This window comes from Piliocolobus tephrosceles, chromosome 1, assembly GCF_002776525.5.
Source record: "Piliocolobus tephrosceles isolate RC106 chromosome 1, ASM277652v3, whole genome shotgun sequence".
NCBI classification, from domain to species: domain Eukaryota; kingdom Metazoa; phylum Chordata; class Mammalia; order Primates; family Cercopithecidae; genus Piliocolobus; species Piliocolobus tephrosceles.
The window spans coordinates 80,617,368-80,630,603 of NC_045434.1; the positions used below are offsets into that span (position 1 = coordinate 80,617,368).

At 49.2% G+C, this 13,236-nt stretch overlaps 1 protein-coding gene across 2 annotated transcripts in view; it reads left to right on the plus strand.

Annotated features, from left to right (window-relative positions):
- The window catches only part of CAPN2 (calpain 2), a 60,440-nt gene that overhangs the window by 42,857 nt on the left and 4,347 nt on the right, over positions 1 to 13,236 (plus strand). For both annotated transcript variants that reach the window (XM_023203669.3, XM_023203670.1), the window contains 8 exons: positions 1,035 to 1,046; positions 2,963 to 3,174; positions 5,196 to 5,232; positions 5,801 to 5,866; positions 7,773 to 7,830; positions 10,001 to 10,065; positions 11,738 to 11,806; positions 12,322 to 12,400. In XM_023203669.3, coding sequence (XP_023059437.1) covers positions 1,035 to 1,046; positions 2,963 to 3,174; positions 5,196 to 5,232; positions 5,801 to 5,866; positions 7,773 to 7,830; positions 10,001 to 10,065; positions 11,738 to 11,806; positions 12,322 to 12,400 — 598 coding nt within the window. The remainder of the gene's footprint in view (positions 1 to 1,034; positions 1,047 to 2,962; positions 3,175 to 5,195; positions 5,233 to 5,800; positions 5,867 to 7,772; positions 7,831 to 10,000; positions 10,066 to 11,737; positions 11,807 to 12,321; positions 12,401 to 13,236) is intronic.

Below are 13,236 nucleotides of genomic sequence, written 5' to 3' on the forward strand. Positions count from 1 at the left end.
AGGAGAGGGATGCAAGGAAGGCTTTAGGGCACTGACTGGGGATGCATTTCGGTGTGATGGGCTGGAGCTGGCTCCTTCCAGCTCCCAAAGCCCATCTCTTCTCTCTGTCTGTGGAGGTCACCTCGGCAGCCTGAAAAATGGCCCTAGCGGGGACCTGTTTACACCGTGGAAAGTGGCAAATAACACAAATCAGAGCTTCCACCCTCTCCCAAGAGCCAGTTTCCCAGCACGCCCCTGGGAGGATCCAGATGAGGTGTCAGGAGAGGAGGCTGTGTGTTCACCACTGGCAACGTTGCCACCCATGGGACACTGACCTCTACCTGCTCACCCACCTGAGAAAGGGAGCTGGGCAAACACCGTCAGTTGTAAAAACGCACATAGGCTCAAACCCCTCGGTCTCTGAAACAGGAGCTGAGGACTTCAGATCCAGGACAGAATCGCTCCAAGGAGATTGCAAATGGAATTGTGATACACAGCTTCCCTCCCACCACCTTATGGGCTTGGAAATGCAGCCATGGGCTTTCAGAGTTGGGAAGGACCTTGGGGATCATTGGGTCCTATTTTTGAGATAAGTAAACTGAGGCCAGAGAGGGGAGGGGACTTTCCCAAGGAAATGCAGACCGGACCACTGGACCTGGCTGACAGAGGCCGGCACTGCTGGCTCCTAGCCCTGAGTGTGTTTCACCTCGCCTGCTGCCTCCTCCAGTAGGGCCCACCTGGCCCTCTTTCCCTGCGTGGGAGGCAGATATGGGCTTTGCCACCTTAGACAAGTCTCTTCACATCTCTGTGCCTCAGATTTATGCTATGTAAGTTGGAAATGGAGGTGAGGGCTTATCAACATGATTGCGGTGTCATAAGAGGATTTTCTTCAGTATTGGAGAGGCTTTGAGTTCCTTGGAAAACAGTTACTCAGTTGAATTAGTTGATATTGCTAATACTACAGAGAAAACAGGGCAGCAAAAGAAAAGAGCACACTGATGCATTTTCTTACACTGCTTTTCCGGCATCTGAATTGCGTCTCCTTTATTTTGCAGGTTCCAGAGGAGGTACGTCTGGCCCATGTCCCGGGGTGCTCAGGTCACCAAAAAAGCGAGAGGCTTAGACTGCTGGAGCTCAGGAAGCATCGTGAAACCTGGACAGGGGCTGGTGGCCATGAAGGATGAGTCCTGGCCACCCCTGGGTCCCTGCCGAAGTTGCCCAGGCTCTAGATCCTACTGGTCTAAGCTCTGGGCAAGATTTCTGGAAAGTCCTTGTGGGATCCGCTGCCTCCCTGTGACCTGACAGAGCCCATACAGGGTTTAGTTCTGGGCAGAAAATCTAAAATCCTCCTGAGACTGCAGGAGGCTTTTCACAGAGTCCTGTGTCACTCTTAGCAGAAGACTGAGTCAGGGAAAAGGTGAACCCTACAGACTGTACTAGAAGACAACACGGGAGCGCAGAGGAGACCAGGACCCAATTCCCAGGCTGTGTGACCTTGGACATGTTACGGCTCCTTTCTGCATTTCAGGGGTTTTTTGTTTTGTTTTTGGGTTTTTTTTGTTTTTGTTTTTGTTTTTTTTTTGTCTCTCTCTTTCACCCAGGATGAAGTGCAGTGGTGTGATCTCAGCTCACGGCAACCTCTGCCTCCCGGGTTTAAGTGATTCTCCCGCCTCAGCCTCCCAAGTAGCTGGGACTACAGGCACGCACCAGGATGCCAGGCTAATTTTTGTATTTTTAGTAGAGACGGGGTTTCACCATGTTGGCCAGGCTGGTCTTGAACTCCTGACCTCAGGTGATCCGCCCGCTTCAGCCTCCCAAATGGCTGGGATTACAGGCGTGCGCCACTGCGCCTGGTTGCATTTCAGTTTATTTTTCTGTAAAACTGGTCAGCCATCCACCTCACTACACTACCGTGGAATGAGTGAAATTTTGCGAGAGCATTTGGGCCCACAATCACCGCTGACTGAAGCAGATGGGATGCATGGTAGCCATTTGACTTCCAAGGTCACGATTATTAAAGTAGACACAAGGGGCACTTTGACCCGCCTGTAGTACATTTCTCTCACGGCAAGGCAGTGCAACCGGTCGCACATCGGGCCCTTTTGGATGCTGCTCCAGCCTTGGTCCAGTGGATCACGCTTGGTTTGGAAGCTGGGTTGTCTTTTCCCTGCCCCCAGTCCTGTCTTTGCTTTTTTATTAGTGCATCATACACCACGTAGAACTGAGTCAGGTTCCTGCCATGTGGACGCCGTTCCTGCCTGAGAGTCTCTTAGAGGCAGGCTGGGAACACTGTGTGGAAAGACCGGGCATCTCTGCAGGCAGAGCTGAATGGTTGTGAAACCCCCTGCAGGCATGTGCTTCCAAGTTCCTCAGCAGGCATTTGTGTTTTTTGGTAGAAAGTTTGCATTTTTTTTTTTTTTTAAGACAAGGTCTCATTCTGTCACCCAGGCTAGAGTACAGTGGTGAGATCACAGCTCACTGCCGTCCTTGAACTCTCGGACTCACGTGAGCCTCCTACCTCAGCCTCCTGAGTAGCTGAGACTAAAGGCGCATGCCACCACCTCTGGCTAATATTTTTACTTTTTGTAGAGACAGGGGTCTTACTACATTGCCCAGGCTGGTCTCAAACTCCTGGCCTCGAGCAATCCTCTCACAGCCTCCCAAAGTGCTGGGATTACAGGCGTGAGCCACCGCACCCAATAAAAGTTTGCTTTTTGTCTAAAATGACCCAGGCATTGTCACTGTACTGCTTTTGATTATTATTATTATTATTATTATTTGTTGTTGTCATTGTTGTTAAATAGATGAGGGCTTCCTGTGTTGCCCAGGCTGGTCTCCGACGCCTGGCCTTGCCTCCTTATACACCAGGACAACAGGACGGAGCCACCACACTACCCAACTGCTTTTATCTCAGTGAATGAAAATGACATTTGCCTGGAGCCTTTCCCTCGTCTACCGCCATGTTTCTCTATTTATTCCTCAGTTAAGTGGGCAGACCAACATCCACCTCAGCAAAAACTTCTTCCTGACGAATCGCGCCAGGGAGCGCTCCGACACCTTCATCAACCTCCGGGAGGTGCTCAACCGCTTCAAGCTGCCACCAGGAGAGTACATTCTCGTGCCTTCCACTTTTGAACCCAACAAGGATGGGGATTTCTGCATCCGGGTCTTTTCTGAAAAGAAAGCTGATTACCAGTAGGTGGTTTGGTCCCTTCCTCTCCCCACCCCTCCCTGTCCCTACCCGCTGGTCTGTTCCTCGGCCCCTAGAGAGCTCGTTCGTCCTCTGAATGTCAGTTTCTTTTTCTGTAGCACCCGCCTGCCTCGAAGGACTAGTGTGGGGATTTGATGGATTGGGGAAGTTTTAGTATTACAGTAAGGTAAACAATGGAAAAGGCCACTGTGGATATTTTTGGTTGGAAAGGAGTGGCTGTTGAGTGAATTGCAGGGTCTAATTTCTTAAGTGTGTCTCTGAATTCTCAAGTTGGTACTTGAGTGTTACACTATGAATCCAGTCTCGTCATTTGAAGAAAGCTCTCAACGGTTCCCACCTCCGGAAACTCTCCCTGTTATAGTCACCAGCTCCCTCTCCCCTTCCTCATGGGATCCCAGATGTTTGGGAATCCTTTGTGGCTGACATCACCATTTCCTGCCACTGTCCAGGTGGCCTCAATTCACAACGGCTTCTGCCACTTTGACTTCTGCCTCAACCATGTATATTCAGCTGGGCACTTGATTGGCAAAGGCAGAATCTACCTTGGATGATTTAAGCTAAAGGGAATCCATCAAAAGGCCATTGGAGACTCCAGAACTGATGGGAGGTAGGGGGTCAGGCTAGGAAAAACAGGAGCCAAGGATGTGTTGAAGGACCGGGGTGTGAGATGACCCCTCAGACCCTGGGTCATGCGCTCAGGTCTAAAGATCTCATGGAGTGTGTCTGAGGCGCTGGGCTTGGGTCAGCCACCTGGCCTGCTGGTTACTGGAGAGGAAGAGCCAATGGGAGGTAGAGGCAGGGAACTGCCCTTGCCCCAAGATAATGCATGATGCAGAAATAATTTCCCATGGCAAAGGGAGACAAAGCAATGCCAGGCAGCTGCAAACCAATAAATGCCACTAAAGCATAGCTGTAGCCCCCTTTGCCACTGACAGGCTGTCTTCATTTGCTAAAGCCTACCATGGGGGAAGGGACCTTTCCTCTCAGCTCTGAGGATCCTTAGAGGAAGCCTGGTGTGTTCAGCTTAGTCCTCACAGACAAGAAATAGGAGCATGACCTGGTGGCATTAGAATAACACTGTCCTTTGTCAAACCCATTACTCTCCCTGCCAGCCACAAGTCACTCTCCCAGGGAAGTCTCAACCCCTCAACTCTCTCCAGGGTGAGCTCCCTACCCCGACAGGACACCCCACCTCTCGAAGGTGTCTGACTTCCTTGTCCCAAGATATTAATCCTTCTGCTCCAGAGTCCAGCGATCAGCACCAAGAGGTCCCCTTTTCCTTCTGCCAGGCATTGGCCCTGCAGATAGGACTATTGGTCACCTAGTTAAAATCGCAGTGGCCAAGGGAGACCCTCCTGAGCTCAATTACCCTCACTATGGAGCAGAAGGACCTGGCCCTGGACACAGGGGCAGTGCACGGGATAAACTAACCACTGCCTGACCTGAGCTTTGGCTGAAATGACACACAGGGCTCCACACTGCCCACCTCTCCAACCTGAGGCAGAACAAGTAGGTGATGATTTGCACTGCATGATTCTCAGTGTGAAAGTCTAAGTCGGCGAAGGATGTTTCAGGTGGAACTTAGAAGCTATTCCTTAAGGCTAGGACCAACACCACACTACACGCGAAGGCTGTGCTACTTGATAAAGATCAAAAACTAGCAAACAAAAATCTCCAGCTGCCCACGCTGCTTGGGTCATGACACTTCCTTCAGATCACTTCTGCCTTTATTTTTGCTGTTTAGGGGAGGTGTTATCACAGAAACTTGGAATGCAGAGAAATGTTATCACAGAAACTTGGAATGCAGAAAAATTGTTGCTGTTTAGGGGAGGTGTTATCACAGAAACTTGGAATATGAAGACCTCCCCCCACCTCAGCCCCGCCCCACCCCGCCTACCCCCTGCTGCAGTTAGCACTGCACTTCCATTTTAGCAGTGATTTCTGCGACACTTCCTTTTTGCCTTCACCTGCCTTCCAGTAACACATAATTTCTTTCTATTTCCAGAGCTGTCGATGATGAAATCGAGGCCAATCTTGAAGAGGTACTTGTAACTCCTTGAATTTCACCCACTCTGTCCTGGACAATCCAGAGGGCGGAGGAGCAAAAAAACTCCAAGAGTGTTTGGACTTCACGAACAAAGCCTGAAACTAAGGATAAAGCCAGGCACTGGGATTCCAAGCGTCAACTTCCTGTGTCAGCTCTGGCCTTTGTGCTTAGGGGCATGGGCCTAACCCTTGCCTATTGGGCTGTGCTAGCCACTGTCAAAATCCGTCCAGAACATTCCAGCTAGTCTTTATGCTTCCAAGTCCCCACTAGAATAGATCCTAAAAGGCCATTTTAATTGGATGCTAGAGAAGATACCTCTGTGAGAGATTAGAATATTACGCCTTCCCACATAATTTACATTCCCTCTCACGTTTTAATTAGAAAAAAAACAACTTTATATTAATTCTTCACACTATACCTGATCTCAACCCAAATAACCGTAGAATTCGGGTCCCAGAGAGGGACAGAGACGGGGAGTGGGAGGTGGCTGCCACGGAAGGGCAGGCAGGCACTTGCTGTCATGCCTCGCTCTGATGCATTCTCATGTCTGCCTCACCTTCCAGTTCGACATCAGCGAGGATGACATTGATGATGGATTCAGGAGACTGTTTGCCCAGTTGGCAGGGGAGGTAAATGTTCCCAAAAACAACATTATGCACTCTGGTTGATGCAAAGGTCTCCAAGGAGACTTTAGTTTAAAGGGGAGAGGAAACAAACTGAACAAAAGCAAAGAGAAATTGCAAATGGTCCTGGGATTCCAGCTCAGCCTTCTTGCGTATGTCCTCCCTAAGACCTCCGCATGCTGCCAGGGGCTTCCGTTCGCATGGTCAGCCCTGACTCTGTGTTCCCCCTTCCTTAGGATTCCTGGGCTCACCTTGTGGCTGTTTTATTTTCTCTGTTCTACACCAATTGAGGCATGAAATTTGGCCCCTTATCCTTGATTTCCACAAAGGATTTGGGGAGGTGGAAGGGTTTCAAATCTCAAGAATGCAGGCAACCTGCAACAGAGTATTTGAATTAGGCTTCTCTGTTCTTTTTTTCTTTTCTTTTCTTTTCTTTTCTTTTCTTCTTCTTCTTTCTTCTCTTTTTAGAGACAGGGCCCCTCTCTCTTTCACCCAGGGTGGAGTGCAGTGGCGTGATCATAGCTCACTGCAGCCTCCACTTCCTGGGCTCAAGAGATCCTGCCACCTTAGTCTCCCAAGTAGCTGGGACCATAGGTGCACACCACCATGGCTAGCAAATTTGTATTTTATTTTTATTTTTCTAGAGAGAAGGTCTTGCCATGTTGCTCAGGCTGCTCTGGAACTCCTGGGCTCAACAATCCTCCAACCTTGGCCTGTCAAAGGGTTGGGATTACAGACTCATATCACCATGCCCAGCTGATTTTTTACTTTTTTGAGAGAGACAGGGTCTCACTGTGTTGTCCAGGCTGGTCTCAAACCCCTGAGCTCAAGCAGTTCTCCCACCTCAGGCTCCCAAAGTGCTGGGATTACGGGTGTGAGCCACCATACCTGGCAGCTTCCCTGGTCTTAAAAACATCCCTCCGCCATTTAGTCCTATCACAAAGTTATTTAGCCCTCTTTCTTCCCAACAACTCCAAAAAACATCCTGTTTCTTCACTATGTGGAGGAACTTTGCAATCACTGAGCTCATTTGGGGCTCCCTTTGCTGACCCCAAGACCCATCAAAGTGCTAGGCCAGGCATCGTCTGCTCTATGCCTCCACCAGCCTCTCACCCTCTGCTCCCTCCCAGATTCCCAAGAAAAGAGGCCGTGAGTGTCTTCTTTCCCCACTGATTGAATCCCACACATACACACCCCCAAAAGGCAAAAATGACTGCAGTCAATCTTGGTTTTAAACAAAGGAGTTTATCCGTGAGTTACATAAATATGTATAAGTGAATAGAGACATCTGAGCCTGTGAGGGACCCTGGCATGATGGGCATAGAGGAGGGCCAGCTGGGTCCTGGAGGCAGCTGGTTTTCACCAGTTTTACTGGAAGTCTGAGCTTTGAGTTTTAAAGAATGAAGAAGACATGCCAGATAAGAGGAATGGTGTAAGAGAACTAAGTTAAGAAAGACCACAAACATGGGTAGAGGGGAGTATTTATTATTTATATTCTCTACAGCAAAGAAATGGTGAGTGGACTCTCTCTACTGCATCTGTGCATTAAAACACGGTATCTAGGTCAAGCGCAGTGGCTCATACCTGTAATTCCAGCACTTTGGGAGGCTGATGCTGGAGGATCGTTTGATCCTAGGAGTTTGAAGTTCCAGTGAGCTAGGATCATACCACTGCAGTCCAGCCTGGGTGTTCTAAAAGGAACAAAACCAAAAACTGTATCTAAAATCCAGGATGGGACAGTACTACTCAAAGTGTGGTCTGGGAACAGCAGCCCCAACGTGGCCTGGGGGCTTGTTAGAAATGCACATTCATAGACCCCACCGCAGGCCTACCTAATGCACTGCTGTCCTGCGCTGTGCTCATCCAGCTCCCACGGGGGGCCAATAACTATGCTCTGGTTGCGTGTCCACAGGATGCAGAGATCTCTGCCTTTGAGCTGCAGACCATCCTGAGAAGGGTTCTAGCAAAGCGTGAGTATCTCCTCATTGCAAAACCTCATCCTGCTCTTTCCCCTGTGGATGGGAGGGAACATGGAAATCTTTCCTCCTCCATGTCTGGCTGCTGTGACTAAACCACCACCCTCTATCCCCTCCAAGAAGTGGATGAAGGATCTGTATGATGTGATAAAAAAAGAACAAGTGTTTCTAGCATCCACAGATCAAAGATCAAATCCACATTTCCCCTACGTACTTACTAGCTTTGTGTGATCAATTTTTTTATTTTATTTATTTATTTGTTTGTTTGTTTATTTATTGAGACAGAATCTTGCTCTGTCACCCAGGCTGGAGTGCAGTGGCGCAATCTCAGCTCACTGCAATCTCTACCTCCCGTATTCAAGTGATTCTCCTGCCTCAGCCTCTGAAGTAGCTGGAATCACAGGCATGTGCCACCACAGCCAGCTGACTTTTGTATTTTTAGTAGAGGTGGGGTTTCACCATGTTGGCCAGGCTGGTCTCGAACTCCTGACCTCAAGTGATCCACCAGCCTTGGCCTCCCACAGTGCTGGGATTATAGGCGTAAGCCACCGCACCCGGCTAACTTTTGTGTTTTCCTAGAGACGGGGTTTCTCCATGTTGGCCAGGCTGGTCTTGAACCCCTGGCCTCAAGTGATCCGCCTGCCTCAGCCTCCCAAAGTGCTGGGATTACAGATGTGAGCCACCACACCTGGCCACATCTTGTAACTATTTCTTAAGCAAAAAAGTATCAGAGGATTGATCGTTCAACCCCCTACTGTGGCTCACCAGCAGGGAGGAGCAGGAAACACAACACAGAGACATTTTTTCCCCTCAAATTACCACAAGAATCACGCTGCATTTGATAAAAGAGCAATTGGCAATCCAGGAAGCAGAGTTTTGTACATATCAGAAGCTAGGAATCTGCATCAAAGACAAATGCAATAATCATGGTCATTTGCTGCATACCAGCCCTAGGGATCATCTCGAGAAGCCTCGTGGACTTCAGGGGACATCATTCCCTCTCATAAGATGGCCTCTAGCCTAACTCCATGAGATAAACTAAATCTGCCTTTCAGAGCCAAAGAAGAGTCCAGGGCCAGCTGGGTCTTCCCTCCCAGTGTGAACCAAGAGGGTTGGGCCAGCCAGGCTACAGTCAGTCCAGTGCAGGGCCTCCCCAGAGGGGCCCCGGTCTGTATCCACCCTCCTCTAATTTTCAGGGAAGGCAAGAAGACTGTGTTTACCCTGGAGGCCACCAGGCACAAGTGAGGTCACAGAGCTCTTCAGATATGCAATCCTCATGAGCTGAGGAGACTAAAGCCTCATTGTTTCTGCACAGATGGAGGGTGGGGCTGGGAGGTGGGGAAGAAGCGGGCCTTGCCTGGATTCAGCCCGCTCCTTGCTCGGGGAGCAGCATTCGCTCCGCACGTGCCTCTGAGCTTAATACCCTAGCCCTAGCCGCCTGGTGACTCCAGCCTTCTGGAGGGCTCCACGCCAGAGTCTGCATGCGTGGCCGCTGGGCCAGAGCCTCATGACCATCTAAGAAGGGGTTGGTGCCCAGAGTGGCAGCTTTGAGGCAGGTCAGGCTCTAACCTCTTTCAAGGACATGACAAAAAAGCTGGACTTTTCGTGAAGTCTGTGGGGAGCCAGATTCACATTGGTGACTAGGGTCTCATGCCACCTGCCAGCACCAAGTGGATAGGACTCCCTTAGCATGATAGCTCGTGGAGAGATCCCAGGGCTTCAGGTTTCTCAGTCAGCTGGGGACACAGTGCATAGATGTCTGCAGATGGACAGTTCAAGTAAACCTCTTTCTCTCACGGGTCGTAGCCTATAATTAACACACCCCCTCTCTGTTTTCTTTTTCCCTGCCCAACAACTACAGGTGACTTTATATCCGGTGGGCACCTAAGGCCCAGCCATTGATCATTCTGTTATTTATTTGTTCAAAAAGCACTTTTTAAAGCCCTGTTTGCCCATGGCAAATATACAGAGACATCAGGACAATGTGGACATCGTCTGCACTGTCCCAATCTGGTAGTCACTGGCCATGTGTGGCTATTTATATAATGGAAGTGGCTTCTGTATGTGAACGGGCAGAGATAAAGAATATCTCCGTGATTGTGGAAAGTTCAACCGGACATCACCGCTTAGAGATTTTTCCTGTCACACTGATTTTGTCTTTTAGGCCAAGATATCAAGTCAGATGGCTTCAGCATCGAGACATGCAAAATTATGGTTGACATGCTAGATGTATCCTTTAATGTGCTCCAGGGAGTAGAGACTGGGGAAGTTTAAAATCTCACTCCAGAAAGATTCAAACACATGGCCTTCTCTCCTTTCACAATGGCCAGTTGTCCCCAACTTGCTGAGTTGCCATCGGACAGTCAGCAGCACTGACCTCCCTCACTAGGGAAATTCGAGAATCTTTTGATGAGGGAAAGCAAATGCTACACCTCCCCCCAACACCTACCTTGAAAGGCTTAGAATGCAGGCCCACGGCCGGGCACCATGACTCACACCTGTAATCCCAGCACTTTGGGAAGCCAAGATGGGCAGACCACGAGGTCAGGAGTTCGAGACCAGCCTGTCCAACGTGGTGAAACCCCATCTCTGCTAAAAATACAAAAATTAGCTGGGCGTGGTGGCGCGTGCCTGTAATCCCAGCTACTTGGGAGGCTGAGGCGGGAGAATCACTTGAACCTGGGAGGCAGAGGTTGCAGTGAGCCGAGATCGCGCCACTGCACTCCAGCCTGGGCGACAGAGTGTGACTCGTCTCAAAAAAAAAAAAAAAGAAGAAAAAGAAAAGAAAAAGAATGTAGGCCCACCAGTCCATTCCTGGGGCTGGTGCAGGAAGTTCCTGGACAATATGCCCATCACTTCTTTGCACAAAGCAGCTCGAATTTGTTTCCTCTGTGATGTGTTTCCATTACTTCCTCTAGGAAAATATTCCCTAACCACAGTATTTCTGATGTGAATCTGTTTTGTCTGATCAAGATCGTCTTCTTGATTTAGATAAGGGCTCCTTTCATAAGCATCCTACTTCCCTTTTGCTCTAGCTCCTTCCCAGACCACCCACCTGTCCCCAAGGCAAACTAGTCATCCATTTCCCCCTTGTTTCCAATGCTTAGTGAGAAGTGGTGGTAAGGGGCAGCCTGAGCTTCTGTGAAGTTTTTTCTGTGTGTTTGTTTGCTTGTTTAGTTGGTTGGTTGGTTGGTTTTTTTGAAACAGGGTCTCGCTCTGTCACCCAGGCTGGAGTGCAGTGGCACGATCTCAGCTCACTCCAACCTCCGCCTCTCAGGTTAAGGTGATTCTCCCCCCTCAGTCTCCCCAGTAGCTAGGACTACAGGTGCATGCCACCACACCCAGCTAATTTTTCTCTTTTTAGTAGAGTTGGGGTTTCACCATGTTGGCGAGGCTGGTCTCGAATTCCTGACCACAGGTGATCTGCCCACCTCGACCTCCCAAAGTGCCGGGATTACAGGTGTGAGTCACCATGCCTGGCCACTTCTGTGAAGTTTTATCTAGTGGATTCACGGTGTGCACCTGCTAGCTGCCTTCACTAAAGGCCTCTTAGATATATTCCACATACTCTAAAAAAGTAGCAAGGGCCTAGCCACTAGAAGCCATCCAAAGCCCTCTGCATGTCATCCAATAGCTCATTTTTAGTAGTATCTGGGGCCTCCACAGCACCTCCAGATCAAAACAGCAACCAAAATCAGCAGGGAGCCAGCAAGTCGTTCTCGTCCTTCCTCCAATCCTTTAAACGGAGGTTTAGCCAGTGGGAAAAGCAGGAAAAGGATCCTTCTGCAAACCCTCCCTGTGCATGTGCTATGATATTCAAAAGATCCAGTTGAGAAGACAAACTAGGTGACACTATGCCCAAATGGACCCACACTCAAGGGCTTTCCTTGACTGAAGGCAGTCAGACGGGAGTGGCAAGCTGGGGCTGAAGGAGTTCTACATTCTCTGGACGAAGATTCAAAAATACCAAGTAAGATCCCAGAGGTGCGGGTGGATCTGTGTTGGGGAACATTCTGTGTGTATGCTTTAAGATGCAGCACCTCCTCCACAGAGTGGAGAAACATTTCCAAGGGGATTGGGATTTTACCCATAATGAAGCTCAGAGTAAGTAAAGACCGGGTTGAGGAAATGCAAACAAAAAACCAACCAGGACTTTGCAGGTGAAGTGGCCTGTTCCCTTCCTCCCGATTATTGGGATCATCTAAAGGCCGCCATCAAGGGTTTCCTGCAAAGGGTTTTTGACAGCTAAAGTACAAAAATTACATAAGACAAGAACATGGGCCTATGGGCGTTGGCTGGCTGACTTGATGGGCATATTTACAAACCAGCTCACAGACAGAAGCGCAGAAACATGGGTGATTCTTCCAAGGCCAAACTAGAGGCACAGAGCTGGAAAAACTTCATCCCCACTCAGCACATACTAGGGAGGTAACTTGCCAGCTTTGCTTTGGGTCATAGTTCTTACAACTAATTTATGTGTTCCAGAAAATTTACCGGGAAATCGACGTTGACAGGTCTGGTACCATGAATTCCTATGAAATGCGGAAAGCGTTAGAAGCAGCAGGTAACCCTTTATAATTGCATTGTCATTCCTAGTTTAATCTGGCTGTAGAATATGTGAACACTCATCCTATACCATATAATACAAGGTTTGGTAAAGCTATAAAATAAAGTAGGTGCTGTTTTAATACAAACACCTCCTTTTCATTCCCCTTTTAAAGACTAATTGGTAAAATTAAATGCAGTAGGATGCTCTGCCCTCTGTGCCTTCTTGAATCCAAGTTTCCTTCGGAGCCGCCTGGCACAGCAAGCAGACAAAGCCAGTTCTCAACAGACTCCTCCTTTCTGGTGCAGGGTTGGTTAGGCAGAAATGGAATGTTTCAGCTCAGCCCTTAGGGTAAGGCCCTAGCAGAATTGGATATCAATAAAAGGACACAAGCTAGTGGTAGACCAGCAGAGCGGGAGACTGCTGGGCTGCTTTAGGAACAAATGCGACAGCATGAGGCTGTTCATTCTATTTGCTGGAATATAATGCTGCTGCAGAGACCCCACACAACGGTGGTTTAAACGAGGTTATATCTTTCTGTCGCACAGCAATCCCAGTGCCAGCAGTCCACAGCTAGGATGGTGTCTCCTACTCTCCTACTGTGTGATCACTTTTCCCCCAGTCTCCCCCTATCCATGATGCCCACCGGCCCTTCGAGGCTTGCCCTCATCCGAGGGACCTGGGATGGCGTGCCACCACAAACACATGCTGCCAACAGGTTGACAGCAGAAAGGCTCCTCGCCTTTAAGGGCACACAGGCCATTTCTGCTCACACATCCTACCAGCCAGACTGTGATCGCAAGGCCTCTGTTGACTGCAAGGAAGCTGGCACAATGCAGTCTTGAAGCTAGGTG